This window comes from Melanotaenia boesemani, chromosome 4 (genome assembly GCF_017639745.1).
Source record: "Melanotaenia boesemani isolate fMelBoe1 chromosome 4, fMelBoe1.pri, whole genome shotgun sequence".
NCBI lineage: Eukaryota > Metazoa > Chordata > Actinopteri > Atheriniformes > Melanotaeniidae > Melanotaenia > Melanotaenia boesemani.
The window spans coordinates 19,764,739-19,781,048 of NC_055685.1; the positions used below are offsets into that span (position 1 = coordinate 19,764,739).

At 37.6% G+C, this 16,310-nt stretch overlaps 2 protein-coding genes across 16 annotated transcripts in view; both read right to left on the minus strand.

Moving 5' to 3' along the window:
• Positions 1-4,958, minus strand: part of casp3a (caspase 3, apoptosis-related cysteine peptidase a) — a 15,401-nt gene extending 10,443 nt beyond the window's left edge. The window contains exons 1-6 of one of the 2 annotated variants that reach the window (XR_006009943.1): positions 4,783-4,958; positions 4,351-4,490; positions 1,652-1,780; positions 1,351-1,526; positions 1,151-1,262; positions 695-1,059 (exon numbers count right to left, since the gene is read on the minus strand). Coding sequence is in view for 1 of the 2 variants with exons in the window: in XM_041982027.1 (XP_041837961.1) it covers positions 830-1,059; positions 1,151-1,262; positions 1,351-1,526; positions 1,652-1,780; positions 4,351-4,490; positions 4,783-4,841 (846 nt within the window). In the remaining variant the exon portion in view is untranslated. Of the gene's footprint in view, positions 1-690; positions 1,060-1,150; positions 1,263-1,350; positions 1,527-1,651; positions 1,781-4,350; positions 4,491-4,782 lie in introns of those variants that run through there. The other variant, XM_041982027.1, reaches the window with a different exon arrangement.
• An 813-nt stretch (positions 4,959-5,771) lies between these two features.
• LOC121637758 (oxysterol-binding protein 1-like) lies at positions 5,772-16,225 on the minus strand. 14 transcript variants are annotated; one of them, XM_041982011.1, is made up of 20 exons: positions 16,067-16,225; positions 15,096-15,272; positions 14,510-14,718; positions 14,203-14,365; positions 13,981-14,092; positions 13,706-13,904; positions 13,442-13,556; positions 13,243-13,300; positions 12,976-13,143; positions 12,644-12,889; positions 12,398-12,518; positions 12,078-12,181; positions 11,813-11,908; positions 10,349-10,533; positions 10,012-10,241; positions 9,861-9,899; positions 9,448-9,495; positions 8,961-8,999; positions 8,816-8,848; positions 5,772-8,266 (listed from the first exon to the last, which is right to left on the minus strand). In XM_041982011.1, exons 2-20 carry the CDS (start codon positions 15,233-15,235, stop codon positions 8,124-8,126), a joined length of 2,448 nt encoding a protein of 815 aa, XP_041837945.1. In that variant the 5' UTR covers positions 15,236-15,272; positions 16,067-16,225; the 3' UTR covers positions 5,772-8,123. The 14 variants fall into 14 exon arrangements, with proteins under 14 accessions (XP_041837945.1, XP_041837949.1, XP_041837946.1 ...); XM_041982015.1 differs by having other exon boundaries at positions 9,466-9,495; positions 16,067-16,223; XM_041982012.1 differs by lacking the exon at positions 16,067-16,225 and adding an exon at positions 15,817-16,016.
• Between the last annotated feature and the right edge of the window lie 85 nt (positions 16,226-16,310).

Sequence of the window (16,310 nt, forward strand, 5' to 3'; positions counted from 1 at the left end):
AATTATTAGAAGTTTTATTATTAGAATAATTATTAAAAATTAGAAGTTCAGTTCAGGTACGACAGAATCTCCAGTCAACAGTCAGGCTTTAGCTGTGCACGATGTGAAATTTGTTTCTGTTCAAGATATTCACAGCGATCAACTTAAAGAAGAAATCTACATCAATAAAAATCAAAAGACTAGGAAACTAATTTAATTTTGAGCTTTATAACCAACTCATCACAAGACAGCTCACAGGATGCTTCTGACTTTACTACACATGAATTTTCCAACTGAGTTCACATGTTGTGTTTCTTTAGGCCTCACATAACTCACCAAGTGCTAGTTTAGTTTATGGCTGATTATATTTTGGTTACACAACTTTCATTATCAAATGTAAGGACACAAACAGCAGTGGAGAGACATCGAAGATATGAAAAAATGACATTCCAGAAAAAAGAATAGAAGGGCAACCATGATTATACAATTACAAAAAAGTCCCAGTTATTTACGAAAGTGGCTCCAATATTATTTCCCTGTAATCTGAATAATGTAAACAGCAATGATGTAACCACACTGAGAGCTTGGACTCACATAGTCACAGCTGGCAGATTGTGAAAGCAGAAATTGCTTTAAAATGAACCTTTTAAAGGTTTACGTGTGGGAAAAAATAAAACACAAACATCTAAAAATGAGAAAAAAAAAACACACACACACACACAACCCACAGTGAAAACCCGATAATGCCAGACCAGTAAAATGACACTGCAACATTACATGACATGTGGTTTACAGAACTTCTCCAAGCCCTTCCTCTGCCAGGCTCAACTTTTCTCATGTAAAGCCAACATTAAGAGAAAAAATACATCTCTTTGGTCAGCATTGACACAATGCAGGGGATTTGTTTCTTTGCATGAAAATCTGGTGAATTAGAGACAGACTCAAACTCTACTGCCACCTTGTGGTTGACTCGCGTCATGATGTGCTGGAGCTCCAATTCTTTTCCATATTTACTGATCATGTCACATAGCGACTGGATGAACCACGATCCAGTCATAGTATTCCTCCATGAGTAATATCCTGTGCATGCATGAGTAATAGAAAATAGGCTTGATTAATTCAAGGTTCAAAAAGAAACGAGTATAGTAAAGAACAGTGTTTGAGTAGTAACCTGGAGCTGTGGAAAAGGCGTAGAGGAAGTCAGCTTCCACGGGGATCTTAGTTGTACCATCGTCTGCGCTGTCTGTTTCAATGCCTGCATCCAGATCAGTGCCTCTGCAAGCCTACTCGCACACAGACAAAATGTAGTTATATGTCACATAATTGAGCAACATTGGTGCAGGTAAACAAATAGAAAAGACGGTGCAATACCTGGATGAAGAAGAGCTTGGGCTTTCCCACCAGTGATTTACAGCGATCACCTCGAAAAAGTGAGGTTAGGTACCTGAGCTCTATTGAGCCATCAGTGCCGAAGAACACGCCCTCATCTCCGTGACTCAGGAGAACGCAGACAAATGAGGCTGAGCGACTGTGATCTTCCTTTGACACTAAAAAACAAGAGATGTATCAATAAAGAAAACTACTTAACCCTGTTTGAAAATAGGTACTGTATGTCCATGTTTCAGAATTAATTTGTGTTTTAGAGTAATGTGAGTTTTTCCATCGTACTTACCAGCAGTTAAAACCTTTTTCATCTGATCCACCGACTGGTCGTTATAAACCTGCACTTTATAGCCCAACTTTGAAAACACTTTCCCTGCATTGCCTGCATCGACGTCTGTGCCGTTTCGTTGGTTCATGCCTTAAAAAAACAAAACAAAAATACTAGTTAATACGGTATGCAATGTCATAAAAGTGTAGTTTCATGTGCAGGATTAAAACTTCATGCAAACCTTCTCCAACCTGCACAAACAGGCCTTGTGCTGCTTTGCATGATTTCTTTGGACTAATGTAAACTTCACCCATTCTCAGCTTAGAAAGAAATCTAATTTAAACAACTATAGGGGTGGAAATAATTAAATTAGTGAATGCTGAATTTCTTTAACCATCACACTGCCATGACTTATTGGGACACTTGACTGGAGACAGGTATCTGTTAATGTTCTGGTACACCCTGTGCTTTTCCCATAATGATAACTATGCTCATTTACGCCATTTAAAAAAACCAATATAACCTGCATTCACCTCAGTTTTTTTAACACTGCTGTAATGACTCGAAAAGTCAACAAATTCAAAGTTCCAATATACCAGACACCAGGGGTTGATACCAGAGAAAGACTGTCAAAATCCAGATAAAATCTAGATGCCATGGACGTCACTAGTCTGTTGTTTACGGTAATATGCTGGAGTCTAACAGAAATAAGTGCTATGCTGAAAAAGCATCTCATTGTACAGTACAATTTCAAATAAACTAGCCAAAAAAGGATTAACCATGGTTGACATATGATTCTCTTTCAACATAAGCACATGTGACTTCTTAATCAAGAGGTCATGTGTACAATTTAAGTCTTGCTAGACAGGTTTTTTAAAAAGCTGACATGTCAATATAAATATTAAAAGTGACTATGAGGGGTCATGAGTCAGATGAGCTACTGACGCTGCAATGATCTGGCAGTTACTGACTTTGTTTCTCACCAAAAACAAGGATGAATACTTCTTATTCTCCCAACTTCCAACATAGTGACTACAACAGAGCTAGTCTCTGAACAATAAACTGAAATGGGAGCCATTTAAATGGTAGCCACAGCAATATCAGCAAAGTGGGCCCCAGGGAACACCTTTACCTCACGGAAGAGTAGATGTGAGATGACTAACCTGCCGTCTTATGTTACACTGAAATAAGAGTCAAGGGCAACTAATGACTGTAATAGTCAAGTGTCTGCCCTAGCTATATACGGTTCATTCAGTTTGTTGTATGTTACAGTAAAATAATAAACAGCAAAGTGGCAAATACAGCAGCAAACAGCTATTCTGCCCTAAAACACAATAAAGTTTAGCTCGAACTAGACTAACAGACTAAATTTATGGTATGTTGTTGATGATTTTGACCTTTTTTTTTTCACGAGAGAAAATTAACATTTTAAAAAATCTGGTAATTATAATGCTGCTCAAACCTGTCAACTCAAATACACATAGAAAAAATGAATATGGGTGTGACACACACAACTGATAAAGAAGCATGACTGCAAGGAGACAAAGAACCCGAGAGGGTTAAGATGTTAACCAACACTTCCTGTCAGAAGTTTTAGAATAAATTAGACTGGAATCAGTAAGCAGATATTTTGTTGAAGTAAAAAAAAAAAAAGTTGGAGTTTCCTCTTGACTTGATGTGACAGGGTATATGCATAGCCACGAGGCTGATCACACAATTTCAACCAAATCTGAGGGAATTAGATCAGTTTACCCAGCCGACTGTCATACAATCTTTTGGTCTGAACCTACCACTAATTACAGACACTATCCCAGTTCATTTCCAAAGAAATTTTTACATCCAACTGAGAGTCAAATGCACCAAAACTGAGGGGCAAAGCAAAAGCCTGCATGCACCAACTTGAAACTAGTACAGAAATACCACATGTATGTCTTGTTTTAGATATAAAGCAATTGCCCACGGATCTTCAGCCCACTTCCTCTTTACTCTGTATAAAAACATTTTAGAAAAGGAACTAGTTTAAAACATAGTTCAAAACAAGTTTTAGAGTAATGTACACAAAGATATTTACCAAGAATCTGTTAATTTAAAAATGTGTTGCTCTTGTAGGTGTTCTTGATTTGATAGAGTAAAAGTTTTTACAACTGAGCAACAGAAACTCTTAGCAAGTTAGTTACGGTTTCATTTACACATAGAAAGACATATCTACTAGTTTTGGTTTCCCACAGAAATTTCTAAAACTTCAGCAGTGCAATATGACTAAACCACATATTCTTTGTAACCACATACATGTTGGACCAGCAATATTTTTTTTTAAAAATATGCAAGAATTGTTTAAACATTACTACAAATGTCAAATATCTGCATGCATGATGAAGCAGTTTTAACTAGGTTAGCATAATGGATAAGAAGGGAGTTTCCTGACGTGTCATTTCAGTTTGCTTCTTGTTGAAAGCAATCTATCTGTGGAAAGAGCAGATGTTTCTGACTAACTTTGTCTTCCATTTCTTCTTCCTATCTTTTGTAAATTTTCAAACCATGGTGTAAACAAAACATCACTTTGTCCAAACTCTGAGTAACTATCAATTTGATTAGTTTTTACTTACTGTTATTAGCACTACAGGCTTGGTTTACAGGGTACACAAAACCCAACAAAAATTATTAATTCTAATAATTTCTGACTGCTGGTGAAAACAAATAAATATTATTAAAAAAATCACCTGTGCTTCTATCAAAGTTCTTGTTGTTAATGATGATGCACTGGCCGATGGAGGGGAAATTGAGACTGTATCTGAAGCTGTGAGAAGAGGGCTTGGCATCAACGTCCATGGGACAAGGGGCAGACAAAGACCCCGCTAACCTGAAAGACAACACACCAAAGCATGGTTCACACCATCAGCAAGCAATGCACAGCAGAGGGTTAAATGACCAAAACAGGGAAAAGCGCTCAAAGGCAAAGATAACCGCTTACAACTCAATGTATATAATAAATAAATAAAGGAAACAGTATGCAGAGTAAAGCACATTTCATTTCACTTGATAAATGGGTAGTCGAAGGATGAATGGTTTTCTCTTGAGGACTTGAAACATGACAAAGCAACAATAATCTGCTTTCTTGGAGTAAAGATCGCTAACTGGCTAAATTAACTCACGGTCGTGTATCGTCCCGCCTCGCATCTGTAGAGTCTCCTCCGGGTCCGTCTGCGGACATGTTTTTTAAACAGATACCTAAATTCTATACGAACAATAAAATTACGGTCTGAGTGATGAACAGTAGCCTGGAAAAAACACGATACACCCAACTGCCGCGTAGCATTAGCTGCTGCGCCCGGTTTATAAACAAAGGTGCTGATGTCATGCGTAGTGGCGTTAGTTTTCTTTGCCTGGGCGTCCCGAGGTGGCGGTAGAGTCGTTAAAGGCTTTAGTATTGCTCAGTTTCAACTCCATACCAATGGGTTTAATAGAATTAATGAAAGATCATAAATTTCAAAATCAGAACTGTAAACCAACTAAATCTTTATAATTAAAAATATATTATAAACAAAACGCATGCCGTGTAAATTATATCTGAAACTCCTATTTTAGTTATATTAATGAGAGCAAAGCTTGACTTATCCCTTTTTAAATTTTGCATTAATAACAGTCAGGTTTCCGTTGAATGTAAGTAATATAAAAATAATACAAAACATATAGCCCACCAATTTATTCATCTCAAAATTTAAGCCTGTTGATACCAAATGCATCTTTTGTAAATATGAACAAGAAAGCATATTTGATCTGATTGCTCATTTAGTTTTAGCTTTTGGAAGAACTTGTAGAACCATGTACAACTTAAAACTGCAGAAGTGTCGAACAATGAGGAAAAATCTGTTACTTTATTTTTATTACAAAAATAAGAATCTATACCCTTATAAAACTATATCTTGTGTTTCACATCCATTAAGTCAAATGCTCTCAACCAATGCTTTTGTTCAAGTCATTCTTTCGTCCATTAAAGGCCGCGGGGAAGCTTTGTCCTAACCCAGCATTTAGCAGGTGAGAGGCAGGGTACACCCTGAACAGTATTTGTATGATTAAAATAGCATTCACCATTCTAAGGTCTTTTGTGTTGGAGAAAATGAATGACACCACACAGAAAAACTTAATATCCATTCATACTTTACTACCTTTATCACCTAGCACAATCCTGACAAAAATAATTGCATTAAAAAGGACAGAAAATGGTTAAATATATGTTCAGATCATGTTTACAGTTACTCAACACAATTAGGGGGCTTTCCAAAAAAACAACCTATCCAAATGACAAAATTAATCGTAAGCCAACATTAAAAGTTGACATACTTTTTTAGACATATGAGATCTTAAATCACTACTGTACTCAAGTGCAACACCTTAAGTTTTTTTTTTTTAAACAAATTTAGAGAAGTTTAAATTTAAAGAAGTTGTTGCGTTGTGTAAAGGGAGTTTCTGCAGTGCAGGGAAACATCACAGGTTGGAACAAAGGGAAGGAAAAACTTTACATAAAACAGTGTCTGAATGATGGAGCCACACAATTAAAACCAAAGACTAAAACAAAAATAAATAAAGATGAATAAATCTTTGAAGACAGACCAGTCAGAAACCATTTGGAAAGAGATGCAGAGACATCTGTCAAATGCTGCATAAAGCAACAGGTGAATGGAACAAGGAACATTGTATGTGGACTGATTAATGCTATTTAAAGGTAGAAAGCTGTCTTAGTTAGTGAAGAGAAATCTCATACAAGGAAACTTAAAGTAAACCACATAGTCAAATAAGAAACTTGAAAGTGCTTATCTGCCTTCTAATTCAATTACATCTCTAATATATTTACACAGAAATAATTATAGCATTATACTTTGTCGTCTTAATATTCAGTGCTCTGCTTTAAGTACACTTAAAGGAAAAATTTACCTTTGGATCTCTGTCAACCATCTAGTCCTTCCTCTCATAACAAATAGTGACAAACACAACGACAAAACTCCATTTCTGCAACATCCTCACATTTCTTTTTTTTTTGCCAGGCACTCTGATTGCTGTCTGGTAAGAATCTATACTTGCAGCACAAAAAGAACATCCTTAAACAAAATTAAAGCTGTAAGAAAACCACAAAGACAAAATACTCTTGAATCATATTTGTCTTCCATGCCAAAAATCATCAAAAATCTGCATACAGCCAATAACCTGGAGCCCATCTCACCCACTTTAAATTTTATGTAAGCCGTTCATGTGAATAGCCTGAATATGTTACTTGAAATATTTGATATTACACAAAAACAAGCACACTTAGACTTTGAGAGTCAGTGTATTTGAGAGAATCAGTGTATTTGTTCACACATTTTGTTGTTAAAAAGGATAAGATTGAGTTTCCTATATTGCATCAATCAGTGTAATTTAATCCAATAAAACTCCTGGACTTAAGATGAGCCAAACCTTAACAGCCAAACTCTTATATGGGAAATCCTGAAGAAAATATCTAAATGACATGGTTGACAATATTTTACTACCCATGGCTGGCAATAGTGCTATTGGTATTTTTCACTGGTTATAAAATAAATTTATTTTTAACCCTCTTTCAGAACTTTAGATTGAATGATAATAAATATATTAACTTAATGAACAAAGAAAATACATTGAAATCAACGTGCTGCACACATAACGCAATTTTAACAGAAAAAAATTTAAATAAAGTTATTCGCAAACTATTAAAAAAAACAAAACAACCCCCCAAAAAAACAAAAACACAACATCAATATTGAATAAAATATGCAGCAGACATTTAAAACTCATACTTTTAAAGATGACATAACCAGACATTACAAAAACAAACCATGATAAACTATTTGCTATCTCTCATGATCAACACATTATTTTTTATTATGGGCTTTGATGAGTTTAGGAAGAGGAAGATTTAAAAATTGATTAGATAAATGCAAACATTTCTAGAAAAAAAAGGCTAATATGTAGATAGAGTACATTTTCAGCGTAAGAATGGATAAGCACCACAAATCACCAGAAATTCAAAGGCAAACTGAATCAAATGTGTTTGTGTCTTTCAGAAATAAATAAGAAAAAAAATTCAAACCTCGAGTATGATTAAACTTTGAGTTGTGGTGGTGCAGTACCCTTAATTCACAGTAAAGAAAATGCATAATGAAAATTTCCAGAATATCCATTTCTAACTCAGAAGTTGGACTACAGAACCCTGAAGCTAGCAGGTGACAAATTTCAGTGTTTGAGAGGCAGTGAGAAAGAGCTCTGAACACCAATCAGAAGCAACGTCTCTACAACGCTACATGAGCATGTAGTCTACTTTGAGAGTGAAGTCCAGATGTTCCTGATCAGGAGAGGGTGATCAGAGCTACAGACACTGAAGCTAGACTGATGTCAGGGCTGAATTCCTTTGACAAAGGGGAGAGCCCTGCTTACCATCTTCTCATTTGCACACGACAATCTGAAACTAATTCTGTTGGGATCAGAAGATGTCAGGGCACACATCCCAGCTCCCTTGTTCCTTCGCCTCCCAGTAGCCCCCTTTGTAGACGTGCAACGTCTCTCCAGATACAGAGTCGTCTACCTTCTCGAACCACAGTGCTTGGTAGCTGTCTGGATGGACACCTGAAAGAGAAGACATCCATTCTTTAGTCAAGAGAAAGCTTTAGAGGGTTAAGTAAGGGTTAAGAGATCATTGACCAATGACAGCATATCATGCTTAAATTAAGCGGATACGCTCTAAAGAAAGCTGACAGAGAGATAAACATGTTAATTGTTACCAGTCGCCTCGTCTGCAGATGCACCTTAAACAAAATGCAGCTTATTCATCAAGTCACCAAAGACATGATGTAATAAACATGATGAAAGTCAGGCTCACAACTACAGCACTGCACTGCTAAAGTAGGCTAGTAATCTACAGATAGTCTCCTATAAATGCATCTAAAAGACACAGGGGACAATGGGCAGCGGGACAAATGTTACTTGCTTTTGGCTGTGGCTCCATAAGGACCTTCCTTGCCTTCCACTATGAGAGAGCAAGTTGTAAAGGATGTAAGGATAGAAATTGGCTGAATTGATAAAAGTTTTTTTTTTCTTGTCTAATCTAGATTTCACTAAATTACTAGAAAATGTGGCATAACTTCTTTGTACTTGTTAAATTATCAGAATACTTGCTTAAGAGTGGGAAGAGTGATGGTCCATAAGGGGCTGGAAAAAGAAAAAGAATGAAGGATGATGTACTGGAAATTAAAACATTATAGAATTATGCAAATATGGCCATTACAAAGAACAGTGACTGAAAATGTAAGGGGCTACTTGCATGCAACAGGTGTGTGAGGGGGAGAGTCCTCTGTGTCAGCTGAGGAAAGCCCAACACCGGAAAAAAAACAAAAACAAAAAAAAAAAAAACCCAAGCAAAATAAAACAAACAAACAAAATATTAAATCCACACCTCATTTCACACACCTTTGCTGTTTACGTTTTAAAAGTGCCATGTGTTGGATCAAACATATTTTCATGTTGGAAGTTCTTCTCAATGCTGATCTACATCAGTCTTTATATAAAAGAGGTTAAATACTTTCTGTTGTCAGCTGAGACATCAACAGTTAAAAGCTGATAAATTTACAAAGAGGGAATCATGAGCGCTGAGTTTAAAAACAGCACAAATCAGCACATGTGAGGTGCTATGAAGCTTATCTGCACCTCATGGATGCACCAAGTCATTTCTTGTTCTTTCCCCAGTAAAAGATGCAACACAATGCACTTTTAAGAGTATTCTTTAAAGGTTTAACCGATCTGATACTTGCTTTCATCGGAAACCTCACTTGCTGTGGTTCCAGTTTCTTGTGCATGAGCTAAATGGAACAAAGATGGATGAAGAGACATTAAAATGTAAGGTTTTAATCAAGAAGATCTAGGGGTGTCAAACTCCGGTCCTCGAGGGCCGGTATCCTGTAGGTTTTCATTGTTTCCCTGATCTAACACACCTGAATAAAATCAAATGGCTCTATCAGCTTCTTGTCAACTTCTTCACAATAACCCATTAATTTCAGTCAGGTGTGTTAGATCAGGGAAACAATGAAAACCTGCAGGATGCCGGCCCTCGAGGACCGGAGTTTGACACCCCTCTAGAAGATATTAAACACAAACATGAAATAGGTCAGTTTTGTTAATAGTCAATACAAAATGTAGATGAAGAGACTACTAGAAGAGTACTTGCTTTTCAAAGGTGAATCATTAATTGAATCCTCTGTGATAGCTTGGGTTTAAGACAGAGACAAACAGATAGAAAAGTGGACAAAAACATGACAAAAACACTGGACAGACACGAGATGAAAAAAAAACAAACTCCTGAATAAAATGTTTCCTACCTTCTTCAGGTGAGCTGGCTGCTTTCACTGCTTCCCTTTCCCTTTCTCGACGGGCGGTACGCTGTTTTTCTTCAAGTCTCTGTTTCTCCGCGTTGGCTTCATCCCACCGACCTTCCTCCATTAGCCGCTGGTCAGGGCGCCGCCGACTGTCTGTAGGCGCCACTCCTTCTTCATGTTCATTAAGTGTCAAGGCAAGTGAGGAGAAGTAGTACATATTCTCTGCTCCCTCTCTGCAAAGTCATCACCATAAAAGATGACAAGCTGAACACTATACTGCATACGAACTGCACTTTCAACTTTATTAATATAATCAATCTTCTGTAAAACAAACACTTACGGTAAAGGGTTCTTTCTCCAGATTTCTTTGGCTTTGAGCGTCTGATAAACAGTCCTCTGTTTGCCTTCAGTGCCATTCTCACCTTTACTGCTCTGCATTATTCTGGAAAATTCCATCTTCTCATCCCATGTTCCTGACAGCACATAATGGGCCTTTCCATCCTTATCTGTCACAACACCTGTTACCTGAGAGAAAAACAAAGCTTTCATTTATGAATTAAATCAAACACAAGATTGTCTCATGGAAGAAAAACTGCAAAAGCAATTTGCAAAGCAATTTTAAAACTACATAAATTTGTACATTGATGCAACTTATTTTTTATTCACTTTAGTTTATTTATGTATATAGTGCTAAGCCACTACAAAAGTCATTGCTGGGCACTTAGAAAAGTTAACAAAGTTGTATTTTGTACTCCACTTTTATTGTCCCTTCATCTTTCAGAGTTTTCTCCTCATGTGCCACTTTTATCTAGCATGCATAGGGCATTCCCTGGATATTCTAAACTGGTCTAAGTGTAGTGACAATGCATGGTTGTCTGTTTCCCTAAATAAACTATATGACCTATTCATGTACCTTACTTCTCACCCTGACTCAGGCTCCAGTTATTACAACTCTGAACAGAATAATTTGCTGAGACGCCACAAATGTTTAGTCTACTAAGCAGATTAGGCTCCTGTGCAAATGTGGAAAAAAATTAATACCACCATTTAGTTTTAATGTTCAAAAACTCACTGAACTCCTTAATTACTTATGATCTTATTGTCCAGAAAGACATATTAAGCTCAGTTCAGCAGGGAATGATTAAACTTTGGCAGATAGCATAGCTCAAGAGTCAACAGGTGGATTTTGAAGTACGGGTCGGGGCAGTGATAGCAGCAATCATGACAAACAAAAAGTGGCACTGAGTATTACGTAGCTGAAGTTTCAGAAAATCAGGCAATACAGATGTATTTTAAACTTTTACTTTAAACTTGAAGTTAATATGAACAATAAACACATGCCGTTCTCTGTCGACATCGTAAACTCACACAATTTTCTTTTTCTCCTGTCATTAAAACAGTTACTTCTTGTTATAACAAAACAAAGCTAAACTGTAAATGGTCTTAGTAACTAAACGATTCATATGCATGTGAGAATTATAATAGCAACTAATCATGAAATAAAGGCAAATCGTATTCTCAGCAAAACACACATATTAAACATTCCTGTTCATTAAGCTATTCACAACATAGAGAATAATGGCAGCAGCCAAGCTACACAAGAATGAGCAAAACACAGATTACTTAAACACAAGGGACTTAAGCCAGGCTTCTTAACATGCATTTCATCATTTCTGTGACTTGAAACTGATATTTTAAAAAGTGAGCCTGTACCAATACATCTTGAACTCAGCAGACATTGCGTAAAAAGCATGAGAAAACAAGGTAACATTTAATTTCATTAAAATACACGGAAAGAGCTCACCTTTCTTGGTACATCTCTGGAGAAGTAACTATAGGGAGCAAACTTGAGATGGCAACGATCTCCTGTTTTGTGGTTCACCACATCTATCTCACCTGACTGACACAGGATAACATAATAAGAAAGTGTTAAAAAACCATAACTGCAGCTGTTTTAAAAGTACCCTGATGCCATCTTAAGTCTTTTCTGTTATTTATTGTGAGACAATAAATAACATTTATTGACATTTCTTACACTTTTTCCCAATAAGTATCAGCTTTACATTTACCTGATCAATCCATAATTTCCCAACAATAATGTTGTGTACGGTTGTGGTAACTTTTTTCCAGGAGTAGTGATTGTTGCTCTTATCAAATAAACACTGGATAGAACCTGATGACAGAGAGGACAAAGGTGTTGTTGACAGGTTTATCCTGCTCAAACAAAACTCATCCCAAATATTCTACAAAGTGAAGTTAAAAATGAGATGGTGTACCGAGAGAGTGTCTGGCTGAAAAACAGGTTTGCAAGCAACAATCACTCATAAATTAGCAGGGAGGACGTGATTATTCTATCAACATGTAGTTATTCAAAGACACAAACACCTACCCAAAGGCATGATAGAGAGATATTTTCCTCTAAACTTGCTGGCTAGTGCAATCTCCTGTCTGAGGGTCCAGCCCTTTTCAGAGAAGGCATGGTGTGCAGCAGCAGGTGGGTGGTGGCTCACCTGAGAAGAGATGAGGGCAGTGAAGAGTTGTAGAACTTAAACTAGGTGAGGCTAAATAGAAACAACCACAGTCTGCAAAAAGTTGTACTGAATGGCTCATGTAGGCTCTTAAATTGTCTGCATACCTGTTCGCAAAGAGATCGGTAACCACACTCTCTGACTCGATCAAGTTCAAAAGTTTCTCCCAGCAGAGGATTAAAGGGTTTTCCTGTGCGGTGGACTGTGGTGGAGTAGGAAGATACAGTAAAAGCTGCCACGTAACACATTTGCTCTAAAGAGTTATGACATTTAGCGGCCTTATCCAGAATTTCATAGTACTCCAGATCTTCAGACAGACGTTGCAGCATCGACAAGGGCTCATTGAAATTTACCTAGAAAACACAAAAGTAAAGAGAAGTTTCAATTACTTAATTAAAATAAATAAAAAAAGATGTCAACAAAGAAGCAGATTTCTTACAGGCATTGGTATCTTTGACAGCTCTTTTCCAATACAGTTCTTCATGATGCTCCACAAATTGAGGTAATAGTTGGGTTTGTCAGGGATACGAGTTCGTCTTTGTCTGACTGGCTCTAGCTCAAGAGGCTGTGGGGACTCCGGATTGGATGCCAAAGACAGTTCATCAAACTAATGAAACAAAACAAGAACATCCAAAATGTTCATGTGGTTTTGGCAGGCTGATATGATCGATGCAACTCAGACTTAATAAATTAACTAATTGTTTACCGATTGATCATCCGTTCCAGTCTCGCTGCTGATTCCGCTGATGTTGCTGCCAGATCTTCTGAAATACGAAGAAATGAAGAAACATGTGAAACAAAACTGAAGAAGGCAAAGTAAAAGAAAAGTTAAATATGAACTCATATATATATATATATATATATATATATATATATATACATACACACACATAAAAGTTAATGACCTGTGATACTTGGGGTCAGCAGGGACAGTAATAAATTCTGCTGGGTCTTCCATTGCATCAAAAAACTCATTGTCATCATCCTCATCACTGGCATCACCTTTTCCTGGAGCACCGCCTAAAATAATAATGATCTGTTGAATAATGAATGACTACAGGGAACGGCTAACTCAGCAGTTCACTGACTGAGGTATGTGTTGTAACATCAGCATCACCAGTAATACCAGCATCCAAACACAGATGTTTAGCCAAGAATAAGAGTCCTACCTTTACTACCTAAAGCAGGATTGCTGAATGAAGGAGGAAGAACTGTAGCTCCTCTGAAAGCTCTCTCCAAGTGGTTGTGCTGTTTAGCTAACTGTTCAAGAGTCTCCTCCAGACGTATCCTCTGCTCTCTTTCAGTCTGTAAGGCCTTCTGCCAACGCTTACTGTGGCTCTGGGCCAGAGAGAGGAAGTCCCTGCATGCCTTTAGGGAACACAAGAGCAACATGTCAGCAAAAACACATTAGAAGTGCTGCTTGCTCTTCTTCGAGAATCCCTACATTGATCATGGCGTTAGAGGTGATTCGGAATAGTGTGGCTCTCTCTGTGACTTGTCTAATCTTCTCCCCCATGTCCCCTCCAACACGCAGGCCCTCCAATTCGGATAAAGACCTGAGTTTGTAGAATTGAAAGAAAAATAAAAAGAAAACAATAAATAAAAAAAAGCAAAACCAACAACTTTCTTTCTTGTGGATAATTTTGTTCAGATAGATATTCAATACCTTTGGAGGGCAGATCCATGTTTGACAATGAGATCATTGCAGGTGGTAAGGTCCTCAACTTTGCTGCTCAGGGTGCGTAATGTGGACTGGATTTCGGAGTTGCGGCAGCCTCCGCCCTGCCCAGGGGCAGGGGAAACTCCAGGACAATCATCACCAGAGTCATCTACAGAGGAGACAGAGAGGATATAAGTAACCACAATCAGACAAACACATATTTGTTTCTGGATATTTCATAAGCGGCAACACCTCTGTGAACTTCAATAATAAGCCCTCTTTAATTTCCAAATCACTTTTGCCTCCCCCTCACCAGATCCAGCCTGCATGTCGACAGCCTTTGCTTTAGCAAGCTCCAGAGCAGTGATCCATCGCTGTCGCTCTACTTCAGAGCTGGCCTTCAAGTGATACGTCTGTGCTCCTCCGTTGGAAATGACAAAATTGCACGAGTCCTCCACAACAATGTTGGCTGTAGCCAAGTTGATGGTACCTCTGCATGTGTGCCCCATCTCTGCCTGGGTCCTGAAGACAGAGTGAAGCATATACTTCAGAATCTTCTCAGATGTATAGTATGTGAAAATTAAAAAAAGAGCAAGGAGAGGTTTAATTTAAATTACCTTTTATTTTGGTATATATATATGTATCTACTTTCATTATTTTGGTTTGAAGGTTGTATAATTACTGTGGACATTTTCCTCTTCAAGGACAGTAAAAACATACTTATCTTTGAGGCTCTTTATAAACATGGGAACAGTTGCATGAGAACTTATGCATCAACACATGCAACAAGTTTAAGAAACAATCTTGTTATGTGTCCTGTGTGTGGTATGGCATTGTTGACCAAGTATGTACATGCCATTAACATCAATGCAACTTGAAATGAGGTACAAGTGCCTTACCTGTAGTAAGACAGCAGTCCATTGCTGAGAACAAACCAGCGCCTCTGGTAACCTTTTATGTAATTAGTCCATTTGAAGAGCCAACCCTTGTATGTGTCACCAGGGGTTGGGGTTGGGGTAGGGGGTTTGAGCTCCGACATTACAACAGCCTGTGGTTTCACTGAGTGAAGTTAGAGCCTGTGGCGTTTATAGAAAATAATTTAGATATATTAACAACTGTAGAATACCTGTTTACCCATAGCAGAATAAAAATGTGCACGTTAACAAATAACCGCAGGGTAAAAGTCGTTAAGCTACTGATATTCCATTTTAAGTGACATTACATTCTCACATAAGTACTAGAAGTAACTGTTTAAATGTGGAGGACGTTAACCAGATTTCGGCTACACTGCCTTGGGAATTAATATTCACCAACTTCTTCCCATGACAACTGTTATTGTTAGAATGTCTACAAGCATAAAGCTATTGCAGAACGACACTCTAATTGGCTCATATAAAGTATAATCTCGATGACAGCCCCCCAGCTTGGATAAGAGTTTAATACAATATCCTTGAATTACGATAAAGTAACTGAGAAGCTTCGACATGACTCAAAATAATCTCTTAAAGTGTCGCTTACTGCCTTTTCCCGACTACTCTTGGAGAAAACACAGCACACTATCAATAACAGTCAGCCACGATTATCTGCTAGGATGGCTTACAAGTGTCAAGTAAACATCACCTAGACATTGGAAGGTAAGTTACGCAGTGGAACGAAACGCCAGCTCCACGTATCAAAGCTACTTAAAACTCTGTCCGCCTTTAAGCTTATTGCTAGCTAAACAACAGGAAGCTTTTTTTTTTTTTTTTTTAAGAAAGCTTACGCGTTATCGTAAGCAATGTAAACTCTTTGAATTGCGCTTTACTGTTTGTTTTATTCATCAGAGGCATTTATTAAAACTCAGCGTTGCGTACTACCGTGCATCACTTACCTGTCAGTGTGCATGTCCTCTAGAAAGAAGCAACGTTAGATTGCTAGTGTTAGCTTTGCTAACTACTTTGCTACAGGTTGTGTACCGGAATAAGGCTCGGGCAATCTCTTAATCGCTCACTTTAGTTCCGTTGACGTCCAGCGACTCATATGAACCATGAGTCCTCAGAAATGTTACTGAACATAAATTACTGGGAATCTTTAGAATTAACATAAGTTTTAGTTTTCTAATCTAATCAAATCTG